The sequence below is a fragment of the Muntiacus reevesi genome, chromosome 6 (genome assembly GCF_963930625.1).
Source record: "Muntiacus reevesi chromosome 6, mMunRee1.1, whole genome shotgun sequence".
Taxonomy (NCBI): Eukaryota; Metazoa; Chordata; class Mammalia; order Artiodactyla; family Cervidae; genus Muntiacus; species Muntiacus reevesi.
The window spans coordinates 70566159-70592088 of record NC_089254.1 but is presented as its reverse complement, the minus strand read 5'-3'; the positions used below and the strand labels follow the sequence as shown (position 1 = coordinate 70592088).

The following is a 25930-nucleotide window of genomic DNA, read 5'->3' as shown; positions in this document are numbered from 1 at the left end:
CAGTAAGAAAGGGCTATGTATTTGCTATACAAATGCATATTTAAAAGTAATAAGGGCAACAGAGATTTTTTTAAATGCTATCAACCAAATCTACACATTTTATCCATTAATAGTATCATATCCTATTTCCAGGGTGGCTTCTCACTGTAAATTTCTATTGATGATAGAGATTCACAGAATTAAAGTTTCCCATTAGTTTCCAACCTGCCTGTTCCTTGAGGTCATCTTATCTAACTCCGCATGTTTATTCTAATTTCCTTCCTCACCCACTGTAGACCACAATAATTTCTCCCAAAGTATCTACAGATAAAGACTATGAAACTTTATTTAGACATAAAAGTGTTAGTGTCTATGTTAAAAATTTTAAATGATACTAGTACTTTACTATGCTAGTTTCTGTCATCTTTCAATATGGAATATAATGCTAGGAACATAAATATACAGTAAATACTTATTTTTAATTTGTATTTATTTTACTTCTACTATACAAACAAAAACTAAATAAGCATAAATTTAATTTAGGATTTGTTTTGGGAACATGATGTCATGACTCAGAGGCTGATTCAAGGAGCCACAGTGTTTGATCTCATTTCTAAGATATTATTTTCTTTCTCTAGAAAATTGAACAATAAGCCCAAATATAAAATCTGCCTGTGATTTTTTTTTTATATTTTTGTATACAAAATACAGGCATCTTTATGTATATTATATTAAAGTTCCCAATATTCCAGCATTTTATGATTTTAAATTATTTAATGAATAATCGGGCCCTCAGTCAATTCCAGCAATCAATTAGATTCAAGCAGTTATTAGAGTTCAAAGATGAAAACATTTCTCTAATTACTGAGAGGAACACGTACTTCTGATTTTTAAAAAAAATGTTAAACATTTCAACAAACTAAATACATAACATCAAGACATATAAGCACAAAGAAGTATCTGCCAGTCCTTATAATTAAGGAACAAAAAAATCCTGATGGTATCATGAAACACCCAAGTGGAAGATAACACAAAAAATATCACCAAGCACAGTATGATTAATCTCCAACCAGAAAACAAGAAAAGAGAAGGAGTGTTCTTAGTGAAACTCAGTGAGAGAGAGATTTCCTTCTTGTCAGTGGTCCAATCATCTTAACTCACCCAAAAGTCCAACTGAATTAGCAGTATCTTCAGCATATGTTATTTCATCTGATGCTTTCTTTTTCAAAAATGGCAAGCTTCAATAAGAATGAAGAATATATGAATTATGTTTAATGAAGTCCTTCACTGAAGAATCATTTGCAAAATAAGAGGAAAATTTCTCTTCTAAAGATTAAATGAGGATAAATATCCTGTTTCTTTAGTCCTGGAGAATAAACTACTAAAAAAATTTTGTTTTTCTAACCAGCTGACCAAAATAAAATAAAACAAAATAAAATCAGTTTATAAAAATGAAGAGAGATGGACATAAAAGGCAAGAGTTAAGAAAGCCATCTTGCAATACTACATAAATACAAAACTTAAGAATCCTCTTTCCTCTCTGAGGGTAAGATAATACTATACCCGTACTTCTATCAAAATTAGGAATACACTAGAAAAGCTGATACAAATCACAGGTCTAGTTTTACCTATAGCTTAAAGGCTGCTTAGGGTTTTTTTCCCTGAAATTTTTAAACTCCAGTTAATATATCAATGGTCTATTTGTTCTTAAGGGTTAGTGACTTTTTCCTTATTAATTGGATTAGTTACCATCCACAAAATAACAAATATACTTTTTGAGACACTAAAGAATTCAATTTAACAAATATTAATTACATTAGAATCATATTTCACAACTAATACAACCAAAGTTATTTGAAAATAATTTATTTATTCACAAATCAGAAAAGATAGGGCACTTGAACCTATGTCATTAGTCTGTCAGAGGAGAGATAAAAGTAACTTCCTAAATAAAAAATATCAACTATTTCAGTACTTCAGGAGTTCCAAGTTTGAACTTTATATGCTATTTAAAGATATTTAATGTATCTTACATATAGTACTTTTAAATCATGTTTTTCAAGAAAAATTAACCAAGGGGTTGAAAAACAGCACTGGGAATTATCACATATGGGTGTATATATATATATATATATAGGCCAATTAGAATTAAAAGATATTTCAAGGTCAAGCTATGAAAAGGAAAATTTTGTAAATGTCAAGGTTCCTTTCTAGTATTTCTAGGTTTCATTTCTAGAATTTTTCATTTGAAGTAATTTATTACTTGTCACCCAGCTCATTGTTGAGTCTCTAAAGTGAAAAACTCTAAAATGAATTCTTCTTGTCATATTTTTTTCCTTTTATTACTAAAGGAAACAACCTAAAGGATAAAGCATCAGAAGAGATTCCCACCAAAAAGATTATGAAGAAAAGTAAGCATTATGCTTCTGATGCACTGAGAAAAATGAATTACTTAGAGACCAAAACAGAAGGGCTTGTTTTTACTTTTTAAATTTTCAGTGTTTTTATATCCCCAAAATGACTTGAAAAGGGAATCAAGTGAGGGTATGGTATGGGAAAATGCACGATAAAAGGAGAAATTAGGAAATTTTTAAAAAATAAATAATGTGGACAATTATGAACTAATTATGAAGATAAGTGAAGAGTGCATTTCTAAAGATTTCTCATATTATGCAATGAAACATTCAGTCACAGCTTTCCTAGAGAACTAATTATTGGTGGAGTGCTCTAGGAACACTGATATTGTAAGTAATGCTTGTGAACACGGTATTCTAAGATTGCATGGCCTCAAAAGCTGGAACTATTTTACATAATATTATCTCACATCAATATAAAAATAATTTCCAATTAGTGTATTACAGTTCCTTGAGAGCATCAGAGCAATAATTTATTTCTTTATTTTCCATGGACTCCATTAAAAAGGCATGGTAAGGACATTCAATAAATTATTTCAATCATTTGTTCAGATATCAAAACACTTAAATGAACTTAGTAACAAAATTGCAAATATTACTGCTACTAAATCTAAAAGTGAGAGATATACTTACTATGTATAAATACTATTATTTATAATTAAAAGAAACTCACTTTTTAAAGTTAAAATTGGTAGAAAAGTTTAGAAGGTTCAATTGTCAAAAAGTTTATCTCTTTTTAAAGAAATTTTCTCTACCGATTATATTGAAAACTGGGAATAAGTATTTTAATATACATCTTGATTAGCAACTATATGGCTGTTCCCCCAAATGGTTGTTGAAACAATAGTACAGAGGATGGAATATATAAATTTTATAATTCTGATCTCTAATTTACATTAAAAAAAAAATCCCCAAAATAATTTGGTGATAAATCATTCTTTATTCAAATTTGGAAGATCAAATAAAACATTTTGACTCTCATATCTTTGACAGTCAAATTTTTCAAAGAGACAGAAAAGAAACTAGACAGAAATTTGTATTATCCATAAATTTTCTCAAGGATTCTCTAAAAATACTATAACTTCTTATTTACATTTCACATTTTTAATTCACTTGAGGTAACTTATTATGAGAAAATATTTTATTATACTTACAGTAAGTTCTTGTGGCCAGCAATCTCAGACTACAGTAAAGTGGACTACCTTTGAGATATCAGTTGCTGGAACCAAGTGATCAAGTGAAGCTTCCTGAGTTCTATATTGCTGTGCTACACCATAATGCATAATATCTTTGTAAGATAAAACACAAAATACTGCATGCATGCTAATGTAAAATAAAGTTTAAAAACTTACCCACATAATTTTATGATATTATATGCAGGTTCTATAAAATGGGGCTGTGTTTTAATTTTTTCTGCGCATAGATTCAGAATTTTAAATATCTGTGCTAAATCCCTTAGGGGCTTTAATATTTTTAGTTAAGAAATAAAATTAAGATTTTTATTAACATATTCTTTATGGTATTTCTATCAAGAAAGTCTATAGAACTTCCATCTATTCTGTTAAATATGGTTGACCCTATTTTAATTACACTAATTTTGAAGTGTAGAGAAAAACAGAACCATTTTTTTAAGGAATATTATTTAATTTTTGTCTTAGTAACCTCTTATTCAAAATATTTTTCGTTTCTCACCACATCTTTAGAATCTGATTACCAACTACTGTATCACATACTCAGTTGAGTAATAACTATTGGCAATGAGTAATAACACTTTGAAAAAAAATAACTTAATGGCTCAATTATCTCCTTCATCTCCACCCAAATACAAAACATACATTGCTCAGGAATAAGCAACCCAAACCTACCTTACTTTCCTGCATTATTTTACTAACATTACTCAGTTGCCTTTTCTTGTTTATAAGGTTTATATTGGTTGAAATTTTATTTAAGACTAGTTTATGAAAGCAAAATGTACCCTCTCTAAATCTTCAGGTAAAAGCAACTTTTATTTTATCTATTTAAAAAACCCAATTGGTACATAAACAAATTTCAATTTTTTTTTAATAGTTAAGGGGACATGGTAACTGTGACTTGCACTTCTTGACTGAATATGATCACTTCTAGTCTCTTTCTAGGAGCTTCTCTGAAAAAGACAGGTGAGCTGGATGTATTAGAAATACAAACTTCAATTAACTTCCTAGGGAAATGACTAACATACATCTCTAACCTATCTTTGCTTTAAGTTTTATAATGTCTAAAGTCAGACTACTAAAGACATTCAGAAACAGAGCCATTTGCCACCAACTCTCTGGCCTGAAGAAGAAAAAACAATGGAGGTGTTGAGTTAGCAGGTTAAGATAGGAAAAGGAATCAACTTGCTAGTAGACTTTCTTGGCTACCAGTAAACAATGCTTGATATCCATAAGCCCTCAGTAACTGACTGACCAAACAAATCCCTATAAAACAAGGCTAAAATAAGGTGAGAAAAGAGTCAGATAAAATTATAAGGCACATTTCCCTAAATGGTAGGCTTAAGATGTTTTGAAATATTAAACAAGCTAAATTGGAGACTGGTATCTTCTTTAAACCTGGTTGGACAACTGTTAAAAGTTTATTTAGATCAATACTACTGTAACTGTGGTTGGGGACATGCCAGTTCTGGAACTGTATGTTACCGGTCTATGGAAAAATAACTACAGAAAGTGAGTTTCCTGTGACAATTCTGTTGCATTTTACAATAGCATGTATATGCAAAGGTTAAAAAAGAAAACAACTCCCAGCAGCAAACTGGTTCTTAATCACACATAGTTTTGAAACACACTGGTCTCTACATATTCTAATCATGGTGGTATATTCATTGGGAATAACACATTTATAGAATGTTTTGACGATTATCAAGCAATGCTGGTGTGTTATCTAGTCTTCCTTATGACCTCATGAGGAGCTATTATCCCTATTTCATAAGGATGAAAAAATTTAAAAGTCTATCAACAGTGCAAATACTCAAGTAAATTGGTGGAAACAAGACTTTTACTTGGCCCTCCTAACTATATCCACTGTCTCTCTGTGTCTATAGAAACTGACACTATACAGTTAATATTGCATTATACTGTTTCTTCCACTTTATATTCTCTGGTAAAAATATAATTTTGTAAAAGACATAAAATGTTAGATATTTTCTGTGGTAAACAGAATAATGGCCTGTTCAATGATATCTCAGGAGAAGGCAATGGCAACCCACTCCAGTACTCTTGCCTGGAAAATTCCATGGACGAGGAGCCTGGTAAGCTGCAGTTCATGGGGTCGCAAAGAGTCGGACATGACTGAGCGACTTCACTTTCACTTTTCACTTTCATGCATTGGAGAAGGAAATGGCAACCCACTCCAGCGTTCTTACCTGGAGAATCCCAGGGACAGGGGAGCCTGGTTGGCTGCCGTCTATGGTGTCGCACAGAGTGGTACATGACTGAAGTGACTTAGCAGCAGCAGCAGCAGCAATGATATCTACATCCTAACCCCTAGAACTTACGAATGTTACCTTTCTTACTATATGGCAAAAGGAATTTTCTGATGTGATTAAAAGCCTTGAGATGGGAAAGTTATCCACGATTATACAGGTAGGCCAAATACAACCGCAGGGTCCTTGTAAGGAAAGGAGAGGCAGGAGAGGGTCAGAGAAGTGATGACACGAGTAGAGGTGAGGGGGTGCTCCCTCGCTACCTCTTGGGAAGGGCCCAGGAAGCCAAGGAATGCTGGCTGCCTCTAGAAGCTGGCAGAGGCAAGGACTGGCGTCTCCCCTAGAGCCTTCAGAAGGAGCCAGCCCTGCCAACACCTCTCCTTGAGCCCAGTGAGACTTCCAGACTATCAAACAAAAAATTCATGTGGTTTTAAGGCACTGAGTCTGTGAATTTGTTATAGCAGCAATGGGAAACATGTTTCCTAATAAAAAGCCTTCCATTTTAGGATAAAGGAAACAAACATACACATATAAGTAAAGGATACAAATCCATTTTGATAACACTGCACCAATTTCTTGACAGATTTAAGTTGTCTTTCTTCCAAATCATCCTAAAACAAATTATCTATTTTAGTTCTTTTGCGTTATTCTGTTGAGATTTTTTAAATTTTCCCTTGATGTAAGAAGAAAGTAGACACATTATCAAGTAATTCTTAAATTACTATATTATAATGTAAGCATTATAAAATGTTTCCTAAAATAGTGAAGGTAAAAATAAACTATAATTTATATTCAAATAGGAAATTGCAAATCAAAACTAGATTAGTATAAAAGCAGTAACTGTTTCCAGAAATATTAATAATACTTGAAGTATGTTGAGCATTTTTCTATGCCAAATACTATTTAGGCAATATATATAGATATCATTTCATTAATCTTCAAAATAACCTTATTAGGAGGGTATTTTTATTACCCTTCTTTTTTGGAACAGGAAACTCAGCTGAAACACTAATTATCCCAAATCATACAGCTAATATGTATGATATATGAAGTCAGATTTGACCATCTGACTCCAGAAATTGTATTTTTAACCTAAAATACGCATAATGTAATGGCTCAAACTAAACATCTCAGTCAATTTAAACAAAAGATACACACACACACACACACACACACACACACACACACACACACATATATTTTGGCTACCCTTAATTAACAAGCTATTAGGAACTCTATGTAGTTGGGTTTCCTTTTTTAAAAAACTGTAGATATATTCACAATTAAAAATAACTATCATAACAATCAAAGCCAACAAAAGAAATTGTTCTTATAAAGGCATTATTTTTATTGTGTTTTTTCTTCTTTCTATGTAAAAGTGTAGAGACTAAAAAATGTTAAGACAATGACTAAATTTTTGCACCTGTTAATCACAGGACATTGTTTTGAAACCATGGTCAGCCCATTTCCCACAAACTGAAAGCATGCAGTCTTTATCCTGTAGTAATTTTCTAGTGTATAATGACTTTTTAGGCATTCAGTCAATTCTTGAGTAACATCAGCAGAGTGTCCTATAAACATTTATGCATATGCATTTATTATCCTTTCTGCCAAAGCCTAAACTCTCAGTTTTCAGTCTTGTGTCTTTATTTCCATTACATTCTGTATGAGAGTTCTCTCAAAATAAATTACTTATGACTGTGTATGAGTATGCATATATCCTAATTTCATATCAGAAAATTTTTATATCATGATACATGTTTCCTACCTTTGCACCCAGATCCTACTTGGTAATAAGCATGAAAAAAGGCTAGATGAGTCAAATCTACTCTTATGATTTCTGTTTATATTCACCCACATAATATATGTATATATTATATTTGTATATATGTACCTACCAAGTTAAATATATTCATACTAAATTTAAACAGTTCTTCAACAGAAGACATATACTGTGTGAAGTGTTGTCAACAAAAGGAGGAATGGGACTTATATTTAGGGGAGTACATATTACCTTTTAGGGAAATCACAGTTTCTAAGTGAAATGGAGAAATTTTCTCCAAAAGCTTACTTTACCAGTCTCTTCGAAGAGTCTGATGACACGATTTAGGTCCATAGACTTGAAGGCACCCTAAAAACACACAATTCACAGTATTCTATATCAGGAGAATCAAGAAATCACATCAAACACATTATTTTCATATGGTATTATCTCTTGGCAACTTAAAAATACCTTATGACAAAAACAGAGTGAGGGGAGAATGAAAAGCACCTGAGACTTATAGGAGTAAATAAATTCTGGAGTTAAAAAAAAAAACTCTCTTGAATTTTGGTATTATCTTACAGTCTCAATGTCTTTAAATTTCAACAGTTCCAAAAGGCCCAAGAGAGCATCTGGAATAATAGCACTTCCATCTCTTGAGAAATAAAATGATTTCATACATACTATACATCTCATGCATACACATCGTATACACTGAGTTGGCCTATGCAGATATACCTAAGACTAGCTTCTAAACTACAGGTAGGAGAGCACCTTCCTGAACTAGGTATCCTTTCTCCCAGCAGTCTTACATCACCCATATCAGAAAACAGGAACGGCGCCAAGTTCTACAGAGTTCACATATTATAGATTTATTGAGCCCACTCCATCATTTAAAAAAATTTTTTTATTGGAATAGAGTTGCTTTACAATGATGGCATTGTTTTGTTCCTTTTATGGCTGAGTAATATTCCATTGTATATATGTACCACATTTTTTTTATCCATTCATCTGTCAATGGACATTTAGGTTGCTTCCGTGTCCTGCCTGCCTGTTGTAAACAGTGCTGCCATAAACATTGGGGTGCTACATCCTTTCAAATTATGGGTTTCTGAGGATATATGCCTGGGAGTGGGATTTCTGGCTCATATGGTAGCTCTATTTGAGTTTTTTAGGGAACCTCCATACTGTTCTCCATAGTGGCTGTACCAATTGACATTCCCATCAATAGAATAAGAGGGTTATCTTTTCTCCAGCATTTACTGTTTATCGATTTTTTGATGATGGCCATTCTGACTGGTGTGAGATGATACCTCATTGTAGCTTTTGATTTGCATTTCTCTAATAATTACTGATGTTGAGCATCTTTGCATGTGTTTTTTTTTTTTTTTTTTTTTTTGTCATCTTTGGGAAATGTCTATTTAGATCTTCCACCCATTTTTTGATTGGGTTGTTTATTGATGTTGAGCTGCATGAGCTGTTTGTATATTTTGGAGATTAATTCCTTGTCAGTTGCTTTGTTTGCAAGTATTTTCTCCCATTCTAAGGGTTGTCTTTTTGTTTTGTTTATGGTTTCTTTTGCTATGCAGAAGATTTTAAGTTTAATTAGGTCCCATTTGTTTATTTTTATTTTCATTACTTTAGGTGGTGGATCGAAAAAGATCTTGTTGTGATGTATGTCAAAGAGCGTTCTGCCTATGTTTTCCTCTAAGAGTTTTATGGTAGTTGGCCCATTCCATCTTAATGATTTATTCAGTTCTTATTTCTCACTCAGTTGTGAAGGTTTCCTGCTATTTGTTCTCCCTACCTGCAGCCTTGCACCCTTCAATACTGTCCTCTACCTTCTGGTCAGAACAATAACACTCAAATCTGAACACAACACGTCTAAATCTTTCAATGACTCCACTAATGCCCTTCACCTCTCCTCTGTTTTCATTGTTGTTACGATCCTATCCGTTTCCTTGGTTAATTCTCACAGGTCCTTTGAGACACAGTTCATGTGTTGCCTCCATTCTTATCATCAAAATACATCTTGTTATTTTTATATACTATTTTCTGTTTTATATATTTATATTTTATTTTCTGTTTTTTTTCCCACATATAAATACTTAACATAATTTCACTTACTGTTAACACCATCTTATATTCTGTTTTTTAAGTCTGTATACATACATTTCCATATTTCTACATAGTCATTGTTTCATTGCCTCTTAGGTCTAGAATTTCCTTTCCTTTCACAATTACAAACTAATATGTTCTGATCTTCAGAAATATCATTCAAATACAATTTTCAGTTAAGTGTTCTAACTTTGTCTGCAGAATAAGTCCCTGAGTTTACTCAATATGATTTTTACTTTAAAAATTACCAAAAAGGATTTACTGTACACTTATTTATCCTAGGTATTATGATTATTATTAACAGTGTTACATCTTACTATTAAATTGCTTAAATTATTAAATTTACTGTTACAATTTTTTTGATAAATAGAATTTTGCCTTTTAAGATTTGGGGTTTTAACAGTGCCATCTGCCACCACCTCAGTTGTCCTTTTTTCTCCCTGTGTTCTCAGAAAAATAAAAATGTACAGTGAATTTTTATTTTCTGATTTTTTGCAATATCAGTTTTGTGGGTTGGAAAAGATACTGAAATGAAATGTCAGTGCAGAATTTTCTTTTTAAAATCTGTATTATTATCAGAATTTCCCCCCTGCAAATGACCAGGTATAACATTTTTTTTTTTTTAGTTCAACCACTTTATTGCTACCAACCCATCTCCCTCCACCCTCGTGCACACATGCTCAGTCATGTAATCCCATGGACTTCAGCCCACCAGGCTCCTCTGTCCATGTACTTTTCCAGGCAAGAATACTGGAGTGGGTTGCCATTTCCTTCTCCAAGGTATAACATTTTTAAGAAAGAAGAGTGGTAAAGATTAAGGCATAGATTTATCTTATGTTATTTTTTTTTCTTATATTATCTTAAATTTATCTTATCACTTCATGTTACTTGGTCTTTTATTTGCATGGCAAATGTTATATTTTTAAGATTTCTCCCTCCTTCCCTTAGCCTTTTCTTCCTTTTATAAATATTTATAAGTAGCTTCTACATTTCAGAAATGGTAGTTGTGAGGAACACATGTGCCCTGACTTCAAGCACCTATCAATCTGGGATGAGATATAGGTAATATAGATAACATGCTACAAAATGGTTCATGAATGCTGAGAGGTGCATTCCAGAACTATACAGAGAGGGACAGAATGGCATGGGGAGGAGGGGTGGGAATCTGGGAGAGATTTTGAAAGAAGCAATCTGAAGGCAGAGTGAGATTGAATAGGATTTGTGAGATCAACTGAAGGTTTGAGAGGGAGCAAAGGGAGTAGCATGTGTTAAGGCCTGGAGACAAGAATAACATGGCATTTGGAGGATTGGTGAGTCATACGGTAGGAGAGGATAGTGCAAGGGATAGAAGCTACAGATGCTGCTGATAAGGTAAGCATAGGTCAAATCGTGAATACTAATCTTAGTGATAATAAGAATGATGGTACAATTGTAAGCTCTTTAAATTAATTTACTAACTGAATTCTGTGAGGTAGATACTATTAACTCCAGTTTACAGGTGGTCTTGTATATACTATGATAAGGCTCATCAGAAGATATTGAATGGTTTGAGAGACTGGATAAAATAGGCAATGGCCAGATTTTACTTGGTAATAGAACTCTATCCTCCAACCTCTGCAGCAAGCAACCTAGGGAGTCAAACCACAACCTCTGCAGCTGTTGGCTCAGAAAAGTCAGTATTTGGCCAATGATCATCACATTCCCTATTTTTTGACCCCATCTGCCACTCAGGGCCAACCAGAAAAAGTCAAGTATGCTTCTCAAATCAATCATGCAGTCAACAACAAGAGCAAAGCAGAAGCCTCCCTTTTATCACAGTGAAGCTTCCCTTGGAGTCTCTGCCTAATGTAAGTAATGCTGGCTGACTCTCTTTCTACAGTAAGCTCTGTATAAACAGTCGGTGTTCATTCTCATTAGGGTGATCTTTGTTGATTTCCACAGGTTTTAACCAGAGGAATGTAACAATAAAGAGATAATTCTGTCTGCTGAGTACAGACTGATCTGGAAAGATCTAGACTGGAGGTGGGAGACTAGTCTGTGACTTCAGGCATTGACTAAAGCAGTGGCCACTAGGATACACAACAATGAGTGGAATGAAAAGCATCAAGGAGGCAGGATCATCAGGTCCTAATGAGTGATTTGATTTGGCAGGAAAGAGAAGGAAAAGGTAAGGATGACTGACTGGCTTGAGGAATGACATAAATGGTAGCACCATTTGTTGAAACAGGGACACTAGAGGAAGAGGCTTGTGTTGAGGCTGGAGATGAGTTAAATTTGGGGCAGAGATTTCTAAATTACAGGCTTAAAGTAATAATTGGGAGAGATTAGGTAAATGAGATCACACAAGCAGAATGTAGCAGCAAAAGAGAATGTAAAAATGTAAATATAAAAATAACTGCTGTTATTGTCATCATAAGATTTTATGGAGAAATTATAAAAACATTTAACAAAATCTTTTAAGATCAAAAGCTCATTTAATTAACTGCTTTGAAGGAAATTATACGTCCACTTACTTCAAGTCATAAGATGAACTTATTTTCCCACTTTACCAATGAACATTTCAAAGGGGGAAAATCCTGCTTATTTGATACCTAGTTATAGGGAAAGAACTAACATTTATTATGGTCCATTTATGTGTCTGGTACTTTATATGTTAATTAACATATCTCAAATCTACAATATGAAGGTAGCATCATTATCCCTGTTGTTGAAACTGAGATCTAACTTATTAAGGTCACATAGTAACTGTATGGGCTAGCAGAGCTGTTTGATGCAGAAACACTGGTTCTTTGCACCTTAGTTCTTTGTCTGACACCTCAGTTGACCCAGAGATTACTTCTAGCAATTACTCCACAACAGGGATAGGCCACTTTAAGTACACAGTACATGGCAGAATTATAGATAGTGGCAGGGTATGACCTCAACCAACAAATTGTGTAAGTTCTCAGAGGCTCTCAGAAGGAAAACAAATTTGGGCAAGGAAGTTCAGCCATGATACCCATTCAAGTCAACTGTTTACAATAATGTATTTAACCTACAAATATTATTGTGTGCCTCTGCTGTGTTAGATATTGTTCTAAGTGCTAAAGACATGGTATTGAATAAAACAAAATTTCTGCTTCCATAAGGAAGTGATATGGTTTGGGGGAGACAGTAAGTTATACAGTGTACTGCAAGGTGATAATGCTCTGGAGAAATGGGAGTAAACGGTGCTGAGATGCTCAAGCAATTGTCAGCAAAAGAGGAGAGTGGGTAACATTTCACTACAGTCATGAAGGAGGTAAGGTAACAAGCCGTGGATATCAAGGGGAAAACTTCCAGGCAGTGGTCACAGCGATTGCAAAGACCCTTGGGCCCAGTACAGCTGGCATGGTTGAGGGGAAGCCAGGGAGCCAATGTGGCTGGAACACAGAATTTGTAAGCTACTTAGGAAGATTTAAATATATACACTGACTTCAGAGTTGAGTGGGGAAGGACGTGTAAGTATTAAGATATATGTCCTACACTTAAGGAACCCATACGCTAATGGGTGAGACAAAACAAGACAAATGAAATAGTAACAAATATAAAACAAGAGATCATTAGGTAAGAAACTGTGTGATTCAGGCTGGGGACTATACCCACTCATGAGAAGAGGGTCTGTAAGTGTGAAAATGAATGGGAAGTGCTTCCTATTGGGGATAATTTATGGCGGAGAGGTAGGACCTGAAGGTAGGGTAAGATTTAAATTCCAAAATCAGGGGAGGGCATTCAGTCCACATAGAGTTAATATCCCCTCCTGTGTACCAGGTGTTGTGCTGGTTGCTACTGGGGGATAACGGGGGACACTGCAGAAAAAACAACAGAGAAGGTTTCTGCCCTCACAGAGGTGGCACTGGGCAGACGGCATGGCAGAGATAAAGTACAGGCTGTGCGTTAGGAAACCTTGCAGACAGAAGACCTGACGCATAGGACGGCAAAGACTTTACATACATCGAGTTCAGAGGTTTCGAGGCTAAAATCATTTGAGGGAGGTTTTTAAGAGTCCCAGGCTCCACACTGGGGATTATGATTGAGAAACTCTACAGTACTCAGCTTTGTACATTTTTAAAAAAGCTCCTTAGATGACTGTGATGATCACCCAAGTTTGGGGAACACTCATCTAGTACAGGCTCACTTTATAAAAACGGGAACAGGCCTAGAGAGTTGAGTGATCTGGTCAGTGTAATGATATTAGATGAGGGAAGCAATAAAGAGCTACTGTGGAAGCCTGAAAGAAAGAACAGGTGGAACTCAGAGGGAGGAAGAAGGATGATAAAGTGGTGTTTGTGGAGAACAGAAGGGAAGAGAGAAAGAGGTGCGACCCAAAGGATCTGACATTAATCCAGGATTGACTGAGGGACTCTGGTGGCAGGAAAGGAGAGCAAGTAGTTATTTTAAAGCCCCATTTGGTACCACATCTTCTGACCTGGCAAGGGGAGGATTGGAATTTTTGTTGTTGTTACTGTTTACTTTGATTTATAATCCAATCCACATGAAATCATTTCCTGTTGCTTTCCAGGAGTTGGCTGTTCTGAAACTGTCACACTGTTCATACCATACTTCAGCTATGATACTCAAAGTATTGCTGAGTGGGAAATGGGATCCTTCAACCAGTACAAGTTTTCAGGCACCACCTGAAAACTTGTTAGAAAAGTAGAATCCAGGGCTCCACCCGAGACCTACAGAATCAGAAAAAAATAGTTTAATAAGTTCCCCAGGTGCTCCAAATGCATGTTAAACCTTGAATAATCACTTGTTCCAAAGGGCTTCTGATTCTTTATAATGAAAAAAACAATGTTAAAATAAATGGAACCTAGACAATAGGTGAACAATTTGTGATTTCTCAAGTATATGATGAAGCTGGCTTAATGAACTGAGATAAACTCTAGCCTCTCACTTTTGGCAACTAGGATATACTGTTCTGTCATTTGCAGGTTGCAAATATGGAATGATTTGAAAAGACTGTAAACATTTAGAGTTCCAAGGTAGAGGTCTAAAAGGTTATCATTTTTAATGGCAAAAAGAGCACTAGACTTCTCTCCCAGTAAAGAAACTAAGTGACTCGTGGTAGCTTCTCATGGTTGTAGGGCCCTCATCTGTAAGAGTAACCACAAACAAAAACCAAGAAGGCTGAGTGACCATTTCTCTCAGCTTTAAAGTCTTTATTCAATTTCATTTCTTTTGGTAGAAACTGCCTTTTTGAAGCAGTTATTAACAGGGTAGGAACTTTAATCAATACAAACTGATTTCTACCTGGAGGAGAATCCTACGCCCTGTAAGAAGAGGTAGTAATGAAAGAAAAAGAAAAAAAGAAAGGGAAAGGGAAGGGAGAAAATATACACATATATACACAGGTATGCTTGTTCTGCATTACTTGACTGGCAATAGTCTGTTAAAAGTATTTCCCCCTTTTTCTCCTTTTTAACCCACAGTTGCCTGCCTCCTATAACTTTGCACCCCACCCCCTTTTGTAATACCAAGTAAAGAAGGAATGAGAGCCATCAGATGCCAAATTCACCTACTTCTCAGCTTTGCCAGGTGCCTGGGAGAACAGTGGTAGTGTTGAGCCCCTCTGCAGCCTTGGGAGTGAAGGGACATCTGTTGCTCCTCAAAATTCTTCTTCCTGCCTGGACTGCACTACTTCCACAAAATCGATTAGGTAAATTCCCTCAACACCTGCTCCTCTTCATGCAAAAGTGTTGCTGCTCCATGAGTTAAATGTCTGTCCATCTTCAGAGGGTGCAACCCTATTCCCACCACAGCAGAGGTCCCCAGTCAACCAACCGTTCCTAAGGAACTCTTCAAGGCTCCAGGATGTGGACACAGGAGACAGGGTTCCTGACGCAGCCTGAGCCTATGAGGCCTCAACAGGAATTCCCAGAGTGGCCCCACATCATCAGTGTGAGGAGGTAGGGCAGGATTCCTCTGTAGAATTCACATTAACATAGGGCTTGATCGTGGCTCTCTGGGGAGAAGCAATGGAACTCTAGTATGAAAAAAACACCTTGGAGTTTCTAAAGACCCCTGCTACAGATCCACAGGGTTCTGAAGTGAAATTTCTCAACAGAAATTAGAATTAGTTTTGTATGACAAAAAGTAACTAAAAACCAAAAAATACAAGCACAATAGAATCAATTCTATTCAATCCCAATTCTCTCCAACGCCCTCCCAAACCAGAATCCAATTTTATATGAAAATGTTGTTTAATTTCTAATTTTAATAGTATTTTCCTCCCCTCCAGATGCAGGTTTTGGTAGCAGCAAATTCAAACACGTGAGGATTTACCCCTGTGTCAAGAACAGCACGCGATAACAGGGTTCTACATATAAAAGCCCAATGCAAATCAAATTTTCGCTAAGAATGTTTCCCTCCCTCTCAGGCCTTTCGTAGCCTCGCACTTTTCAAAGCCTTCTCCAAACCTCGGCTACTCAATTTACTGGGACGCTCCGGGAGGACCCAGGAGGACCTCGAGACACAAGTCCCCAGACAGGTTGGTTGACGACAACCAACTCCCCTCGCAGGCAGCGCAGTTCGAAGGACCAGCTTTGCCCTTGGAACCTGCGTCCCGTGGGCTGCCCTGGTTTCCACTCGGGCCCCCACTTCCGCTCTCACTGCCCCCAGGCATCATCCCCGCCCCCAGATTTCAACCCCCGCCCACTCCTTGACACCCTCCAAAGCACAGACACCTGGCCATACCTGCACTTCCTCATCCTCCGTCACCACTCCGACTATCGGGATTTGGCGAGGGCTGCTGATCTTGATCCTGCCGCTGGGATCCCGGGCCTCGGCGGTTTCCGAGGCCTCCGCTGTGGACATGGCCGTGGCTGCGGAACGAGGGATGGGTGCGTCTCCTTCCTTCTTACACTGTGCCCGCAGCCGCGAGACCGAAAGAGGCTGCCACCAAAAAGTGAAAGCCGCTTAAGAGCGGCTAGAGTCGCGAAAAGTCCCGGGGTCCGGCCGTGGCCTCAGCTGCCGCGACGTCACTCGCATTCCGCCCCTGCAGCCCACCCGCACACCTTGCCGCTTTCAGGCTAGCAGGTTGCTAACAAGCTAAAGCGTTGCTAGGGGCGGAGCCAGAAGCTGCCCAAAGGGCTCCTACGGAAGCCGGAGGATCCAAACTACCCCAAACCCTTATCTACACCCTAAACTCTGGAGTGGCTAGGTTTGCCAGCGTTCCAGAGGTAAGAGGGGCGAATACCTCGGTAGGTAACAGTGGAGTGTTAATCTTTGCGGCTGTGTGTCTCAATCTTTGTAGTTTGCTCTGGGCTTTCTTAAAACAAGAATGGGCTGGTGGAGGAATGAGGGATGGATGTGGGATGCAGGAATGATGAATGATAGAATGCTAATATTGGAAGCTGAGAAGTGTATCTCATCCCTAAGAAGAGACCAGTATTACCTACATTCCCTAGCCGTTTACCTCTTCTGTACTTTAGTGAGCACCAAAGCATTGTATACAATGCTGGAAGGCTTTCGAGTCAAACCGTTGATTTTAGAGCAAGTTAACCTCTGGAAACTCCACTTTTCTCATAAAATTTTCACTTTTCTCATCAATAGGATTGCTGTGAGAGGACTGAATCAGATGATGGTTTTGTAAAGTGGTGCTTGGCATATAATAAGCAAGATGATCTATATGACATTTCTGGCTCTACAAATAGAAATGAAAAACCTAGGTTGGGGTTGGCAGCACTTGATGTGAGTCACAGCCAAAGAAATCAAGTTTCTTTGAAAGAGTACTGCACGCTTCCAGTCCCTGTTTCCTCAATTCTGTTTAACCCTGGTCCTCGGAAATTGCCCTTACTGAGGTTACCACCACTTGTGGTCAAAGACTGTGTACATTTTCATGTCCTCATCTTGGTGTATACTTGTCTATAGTATTTTACACTGTTGACCACTCACCCTTTCTTGAAACTCCCTAGCTCTGTTTTCAGCATTCTTTTTTTTTTTTTTTTTTAAATCTTTACAGCTACTCATTGGTGCTTTTAGAGTTCCTCTCAGGCCTTACACCTAGAGGTAGTTCAGTAGGTCTAAGGTTGCTATTAACCCGAGAAAGTGCAAAGGGTGTGTCAAGTGTATTGTTAACATAACCTTAATTACTGTGTAAATACACTACATCAAGAGGAGACTGAAACCACTTGGATAAACAGAGTGGAATCCTGTGAGAATGGCACCAAAACTTAAGACGGTGGTTGGAAAGCTGATAACCCAACAACTTGCGATCCTCTGTGTGTTCATCCTGGCATCTCAAGATGAGGAAGGATGAAGAGAAGGGATTGCCAAGGAAAATTTTCCACTTAAAGTAGAGCTTACCTAGGAGATGTCAACTGACTTTTGTGATTTACCACAATAGACTGAAGGTGATAAGAGCCCACAAACCGCAATGGCCCTGGGAAGTCAGACTCTTTTCACTGGACTTAACTGAAGACTAACAAACGGACAATAGGATTTTTGTTTTATTTTAACCAGTTGTGTACCAACCTATATATTCATTCTGTCCCATATCCAGAGTAGCAGTTTCCCATCCTTAATTAGTACAAATCCCATGAACTCCCCCTTTCTAGCACTTAAAAACTTTTGACTTTTCTCCATCAGTGAGTCCATTACTGGGAAGTTAATAGATCTAACTGTAATTTTTTTTTCTTTAATGATTTTTATCTTTTGACAGGTGAGAAGCAATCAGAATAGAATCCTCAATCACCCCATGCTCAAGCCATATTGACTGAATTACTTTACTTTTACACAGGTGCCAAAATTCCTCCTGCATTACCTTTGTATCTTTTGTACCCGTGACTGTCCTCCAATGTCTAACTCCTTATGAAACTCAGTTCATGTGACCTTTTCTAGGAAACCTTCTCTATATAGTCTGCTATTTTAGGTGCTGCTTTGTCTGTCATTCTGTTTTTGTACTCTCCACACATTTAATGGTATTTACTGGCTCAGCAGACTCCTTGCTAGACTGAGATTTTTTAAAACAAGGAGAGTTACTTACCCAGGTTTTTACACCCCAAGCCCTCAGCATAGTGTCTAGAGAAGTATTTCTCAAAACTTGATGTGCATGAGAATCATCTGGAGAGCTAATTAAAAGACTTTGAGTCCCATCTCCAGGGTCTGCTTTAGTAAGTCGGGGTAGGGCTCAAGGGATTGCATGTACAGTTGACCCTTGAAGAACACAGGTTTGAACTGTGGGGTCCACTCACATGCAGATTTTTTTCAATAAATACAGACTATAGTCCCAATCTGGTGGATTTAATCCATGGATATGGAACCTTGGATACAGAGGGTTAACTGTAATGTTACCCCTGGGTTTTCATGCAAGTCAGGGTCAATGTCCCTAACTCCACATTGTACCCTAACCACCCCCAGCATCCTTAACACCTGCACTGGAAGCAGAGTCTTAACCACTGGACTGCCAGGGAAGTCCCATTGATCCTTCTTTAGTATCGATTTTTAAAAACTGGTAAGAACACAAAAGACATTTTTATGACAGCAGAACACAGAAGGATGTGGGGTTAAATGGCTAGCTATTGAAATGGTAAATTATTTCAGCAAAAAGATAAATTAATAGTAGAGAAATGCATGAGAGATGACATACATAGAGAATAAAAATACTTCAATCTGGTAACAGTTCAGCAGAATTTAACATTTCTGTTGAATTACAAATTATAATTTCTTAAAAGCTGCTGTAGACTTAAAGATTAACTACAAGTTTTAATAATTTATTGAACTATGCACCACTTTTAAAAGTAACATTGAAAGCTAAATATATTTTTAACTTAAATGTATTATTAGGAAATAAATATTCTTCTGATTTTTTCTTGATACTTGTTTGCACCCTAATTAACAATATTTAGTAAAATTTTAATTATTCACTAGCATGAATTAAGAATGTTTCTAATTAACATTTTAGATTATATATGAATCTGGTAGTCAATAACCTAGTGCCAAATGTTCTAAATGTTCACACAAGTATTATTTGTTTCTGAGAGTAATTTATTTTAAACAGAAAAATTTTATAGCACATGGGAAGTGTGGTTATAGTCCCCTGTAGGGGAATTATGTAACAGAAAAAAATACATAAAAGCTGAAATTTAATCTATTTTAGTGTTTTAAAAAATCTTTCAAGTTGAGTGTTGTAGAAACAAAGCATAAAAAAGAAACAAAAGTAATTACCTCCTTCTAACAGAATCATTAAATTTGATACTAAGTACATGGAACATAAAGACAAAGTCAACCATTGTTCCGTTGTCAACCATTCTAATGAAGTGTACTAATAATCCAAATTGCAAGTGATTTTTAAATAGGAAGCTGCAAGAGCTATTCATGTTTAGTGGAGCATCGAAGTAAATGGTAATAAATGAATTAATTTATAAAGAGCAACTTTTATCTGATGAAAGCTCCATGACATAGTTCCAGTTCATAGTTCCATGAACTGAAAATTTTCTTGAACCTTGAGAACTAAAAGCTATTTATTGTGTTTACATGGTGGGAGGTTATAGTAACCCCAGGAGAGAACTGTCTTTGTTGTGGGGTAGGACTAATTGGACAAACAAATTCCAGTGACATTAATTACCCAAATTCTGTAACTAACTTGACTTGTTCTGATTCTATGAACCATGTTTTAGTCTTTGAAGGCTGTGGGAACCAATACTGCAAACTGAGTGGCTCATGCAACAGAAATTTTATTTCCTCCCAGTCTGGAAGCTAGAAGTCCAAGATCAAGGTGTCCAAGATTGGTTTCATTATGAGGACTTTCTCCTTGGCTTCTCCCTTTGTCATCACATGGTCTTCCCTCTGTATCTTTATCTATTCTTCTTACTGTTCTTAAAAGGACACCAATCATGTTGGATTAGGGCTCACCACTATGACCTCATTTTACCTTAATTACTTCTTTAAAGACCCTTTCTCCAAATGTAGTCATTCTGAGATACCAGGGGTTAGGACTTCAATGTGAATTTTAGGGGGATATAATTTAGCCTGTAATTGATCCCGACATCCTTTGGACTATAATTAGACTTCTTATAAAAAACAGATTAAAGAGTAGAATGTGCTTAGTTGAGGCAATACCGGTTTCTTTGCCTTTAGGACATTGATATTTCTCAATGGCTCCTCTGTCTATGGAATTCTCCAGGCAAGAATACTGGAGTGCATAGACATTCCCTTCTCCAGGTGATCTTCCCAACCCAGGGATCAAATCCATGTCTCTTGCACTGTAGGCAGATTCTTTACCATTTGAGCCACCAGGGAAGTCCAGATATTTCTCAGATATTTCTGACTTAACAATCTATCACTGTGAATTTATCATTGTGAATAAATTTATTTTATTCACAATTAACAATTTATCAATGTGAATCCATCCCTGGGAGATGTATCCACTCAAGGTTCTCAACCAATCTGGATTTTGAGTCTGCCAGAGCCCTATGCCTGACTTTGGGAAAATCATCATATTTTATTTTCCATTTGAAGAATCTACTACCAAAATTACTGTGCTAGCCTAGGTTCCCTAGAGTCTTCCACAAACAAGAAACCTTCCCCTTCTGCCAGTTGGTGGTGGCGGGGGGCGGGGGGGGGGGGCACTGCCTCTGCTAAGCAGAAAGAAGGAAAAGATGGAAGTGAGGCAGGCCGTGGGAGGATGTACAAATATAGGTGTTACTGAGCTGCCATAGCTTTGGAACAATGGAGTTATTAATAAGTGCTCAGTCTTTTAGGATATTTTCATGGAGGCCTTATGAATTACTGAACTTTGGAACAGTTCATCTGGGGAAATGAAGGGAGAATTTACCTACTAGCACCCTCTTATGCTGCAACTCTGATCAAAGTTCATCCTTGAAGTAGGGTGGCCAGATTTAAAGGTGAAAACCCATGCAGTATTTGTAACAGAATTACACTTATTTGTTGTTTCTCTGCAATTCAAACTTGATTGAGTGTCCTGTATTTTCTCTGAACCCTACTCTCAGGATATTAATACCCACACATTTTCAGGCAGCTGCAGGGGAAGCCAGAGCCTCCACAGAGCCTGTGCACAGGCACGAAGATCAGTACAACAGTGATGGTGGCAGTGGCAGCAATAGCAATGACTCCTCTCTGGGCCCACAGGGCAGCTCTAACCACTGGCCAGGAGGCAAAATAGGAAGTTGAGATGGTGATGGGGAGGGTATGGGCAGGAGGATGCAGGCATGGCTGCGCAGATATGGGCTGATAAATAACATAATTTTCTGTAAAAGTGAGGCAAGTCATACTATCTCATTGGTTTCTGCAGGACCATGTTTTACTAGACACTAGAAATACAGTTGCAAACAGAGGTCCATATAGTCAAAGCTATGGTTTTTCCAGTAGTCATGTATGGATGTGAGAGTTGGACCATAAAGAAGGCCAAGTGCTTAGAACTGATGCTTTCAAACTGAGAGTCCCTTGGAATGCAAAGAGATCAAACCAGTCAGTCCTAAAGGAAATCAACACTGAATATTCATTGGAAGGACTGATGCTGAAGCTGAAGTTCCAGTACTTTGACCATCAGGGTCATTAAAAAAGACCCTGATGCTGGGAAAGACTGAAGACAGGAGAAGGGGATGACAGAGGATGAGATGGTTGGATGGCATCACTGACAAAAGGGACATGAGTTTGAGCAAACTCCAGGAGATGGTGAAAGACAGGGAAGCTTAATGTGCTACAGTCCATGGGATCACAAAGAGTAGGACACGACTGAGTGACAGAACAACAACAAAGGAATATAGCAGTAAGACAGAGTTCCTGAAATCAGGAACTTATAGAATATAGCTTGAATACTGCGTTCAGTCCTAGTTTAAAGATACTTAAAAAATGCTAGTGAAGTGAATTACTTTTAAGAATACCATCTCATTAGATGGATGTTTTTCTAAATGTCTGCTTTGATAAAAACAAACAAAACTCCCCCCAAACCCAAAACAATTATGTGAATGCTTTCTGGACGCTTCTAAAAAGAAACAGTCAGAAAAGTATAGATGGCTTCCATCAAATACTGGAATGATTATTCAGTAAGAAACAAAACTCCGTTTGTACATAACATTTCAAAAAAGAAACTAAATCACATTAAATAGTAGGTTTTTATTTATATATTTATAAGGCAGATCTATGAGAATGATATAAAAACATGGCATATAATTTGATAACAGTATTTTGGAGATTATGGAGTTTTAGCAAATATCTATTACAATTATAAAGAAGACTATTTTCTAAGCAGATACAAAATACTCAATGAAAGATAAAGGCAGGAAAATGAGTATCATTAATTAACAATGGAAAATCAGTTCTAATGTGAACTGCACACTATCCTTTACAAACTTTTAAACATAAGAATTATTGCAATCTAGTTTATTCAAACAGTGTTATACGGTATTGTAATAAAGAACTGAAGGCCAGGATGTATTAATTTTGATTTCATATAAAGAAACCCAAATTTACAATGGCTTAAATACAGGAAAAGGCAGTTGAAGTAGTGAAGCAGTCAAGACCTTTTTAATTTCTAACATGCCCTCCTTAGGGTTTGGCCTTGGCCTTCTTGAATATTTGCAAGAGTTCCTTTTATATTAGAGATCTGGCAGCAAGACAGAGGAATAAGATAAAGGAACACATGCTGCTTTCTTTGAAGAGACTTCTAAGAATTCACTTATTTGCACCTCTACATCTCACTGGTCCACACTCAGTCACAAATGAAGACTTAACTGTGAGGGCTGTTGAGCAATGTGATGGACAGCAGCTTTTAAAGTAGGGTAACTAGACACAGGGAGACAATTTTGGATGACTGCATGATGTTAATCCAATGATTTGGGAAGTTAAAAAATATATATATATCTGTTCAGTAGTCCTCCCCTTATCCACAGGAGATGTTTCAAGACCCCCCAGTGGATGCCTGAAGCCACTAATAGTACCATACTCTATATATTATACTGTTTTTTTTCCCCCCTATACACACATACCTGTGAGAGAGTTTAATTTATAAATTAGGCACAGTAAGAGAGTACAACAAAATACAAATAATAAAATAGAAAGATTATAACAAAATATTATAGCAAAAGTTATGTGAATGTAGTCTCTCTCAAAATCTCTTATTGTATATAATATCTTTTCCATCTTAACTAAGCACTTGTCACACACTATATAACTTTCATAGTATGAAGTGCAATGTAAAACTAGCATGAATTTCTTTTTCCTTCTTCACAATTTCATAGATAGGAGATTCATTCTTACCATATATCCTAGCAATCTCAGGATACAATTTTTTTTCTTTCCTTATTAAGTCAAAAACTTTCACCATTTCACTTAGAGGGGACACTTTACAACTTCCCTTTGACATATCTGAATTCCTAGCGTCATTACTCTTGTACTCCAGGGCCATTATTAAGTAAAATAAGAATTACATGCACTGCAATACCACAACAGCCAATCTGATAACCAAGACAGCTACCAAGTAACTAAGGGGAAGGACATGGTGAACAAAGGGCTGATTCACATCCTAGGCCAGCTGGAGTGGGAACACCCAAGATCTCACCATGCTATTCAGGATGGCACACAATTTAAAAGTTATGAACTGTTTATTTTCAGAATTTTCCATCTAATCTTTTCAGACCATGGTTGATTGTAAGTAACTGAAATCACAGAGAATGAAACCATTGTGGGGGGGACTATGGTGTGTACATGTATTCAGCTAAACTAAAGGTTTTTTGGTAACATATTGACAGAATCTCTGAATATTAGCACTTTAGAGGTTTGCTTAAAACAAAATCGAAGAACCTATTAGTTCCTATAAAACTCACTGTTCAAAAGTATGAACAAATTGTTTCCAACGAAAATTATTACAGTTTCATTTAGAGCAATTACACATACTGAATATGTATCAGAATTTGCTTTAGTGGCTTATGAACACCGGAGTGTGAAGCAGCTCATTTTCATGACAACACATCACAAATATAAATCTTAACACCAGGCTCAGGTTATTATACCATGTGTTACAATACTTTAAGTCATGAACTTACAAAATAATTTCAATGCAACATTTTAGGCTGTTTAAATACTTCTTTCAAAACAGATTTTATAGACCAACACAGGTTCAGTGTTCATAGTATTCCTAAAGAAATACTTATGAATTACACTGATGGCACTTTGTTTAAAACATCACATAAGAAACTTTAAATTTCACAAATAAAAACTTTTTTGGCAGGGGGAACCTCTATGTACAGAATTTTTTATGAAACAGTTTAATGGCAAAAGGCAATTAAAAATAATTAAGATTCTATCACATTAATAAGAGATAAACAATTAAAAAATTGGATATGATATATTCTCGAAAGCCCTTTTACACAAATAATTTTCATAATTTCACTGTAAGGGTGAATACATATTAGGCTACTATTAGCAAATTAATTTTGAAAGTAAAACCCCTTAATCAACTCAAAATTATGCTAATTTATAAGAAATATAATCAGGTAGTTTAACATTGGAGCGCATTAACCAATCCCATATGTAGCACAAAATAATTATCTTTGATAAATACCTATAAATATAATTTATTCATACTTTAAAATACTTCAAAATTTAAATAAAAATCTCTACCTGTGGACAATCTAGGCTAATTTCCATATATGCTTTGAAAAATATATGCTAACATGAATACATTCCTATTTAAACATGATTTTAAATATCCTTAATAGAGGAGACATATGAAATCTGCGCATAAAAGCTAGGTAGCATGATTCAGCCCAAAAATTAATTTCCTTTTAGGAAAAAAATTAATTATTTTGCATAGGATTAAAACTAGGGTTTCCCATGTGGCTCAGCTGGTAAAGAATTCAATACCTGGGTTGGGACGATCCCCCGGAGAAGGGAAAGCTACCCACTCCAGTGTTCTGGTCTAGAGAATTTCATGGGCTCCATAGTCCATGGGGTTGCAAAGAGTCAGAGACAACTGAGCAACTTTCACTTTCACAACTAGATATATATTTTCTACATTCTTATAATTTTCTCAGGGACACTTCTCAAAATATAATTTAGGAAAAACAAGCCTTCTACTTTAAAGTTTCCACTACTTTCTCACATCTATCAAGAGCAAAATTCAGTCATACTTCTGAGGTCAGAGTCATGATTTCTAAAGAATGATTATGAGAAATGATAATTAAGAAAAGTAATCAGGTAGGAAATAGTAAAATAAAG

General features: G+C 36.4%; 1 protein-coding gene across 12 annotated transcripts in view; it reads right to left on the bottom strand.

The window, feature by feature from the left end:
• The window catches only part of CFAP69 (cilia and flagella associated protein 69), a 57875-nt gene extending 41129 nt beyond the window's left edge, over positions 1-16746 (bottom strand). For 5 of the 12 annotated variants that reach the window (XM_065939855.1, XM_065939852.1, XM_065939853.1 and 2 more), the window contains exons 1-5: positions 16448-16746; positions 7922-7981; positions 6396-6461; positions 3746-3855; positions 1141-1217 (exon numbers count right to left, since the gene is read on the bottom strand). In XM_065939855.1, coding sequence (XP_065795927.1) covers positions 1141-1217; positions 3746-3855; positions 6396-6461; positions 7922-7981; positions 16448-16567 — 433 coding nt within the window. In that variant the 5' untranslated portion in view covers positions 16568-16746. Of the gene's footprint in view, positions 1-1140; positions 1218-3745; positions 3856-5790; positions 6299-6376; positions 6462-7921; positions 7982-15273; positions 15548-16447 lie in introns of those variants that run through there. The other 7 variants (XM_065939854.1, XM_065939860.1, XM_065939861.1 and 4 more) reach the window with 7 other exon arrangements.
• Positions 16747-25930: the final 9184 nt, after the last annotated feature.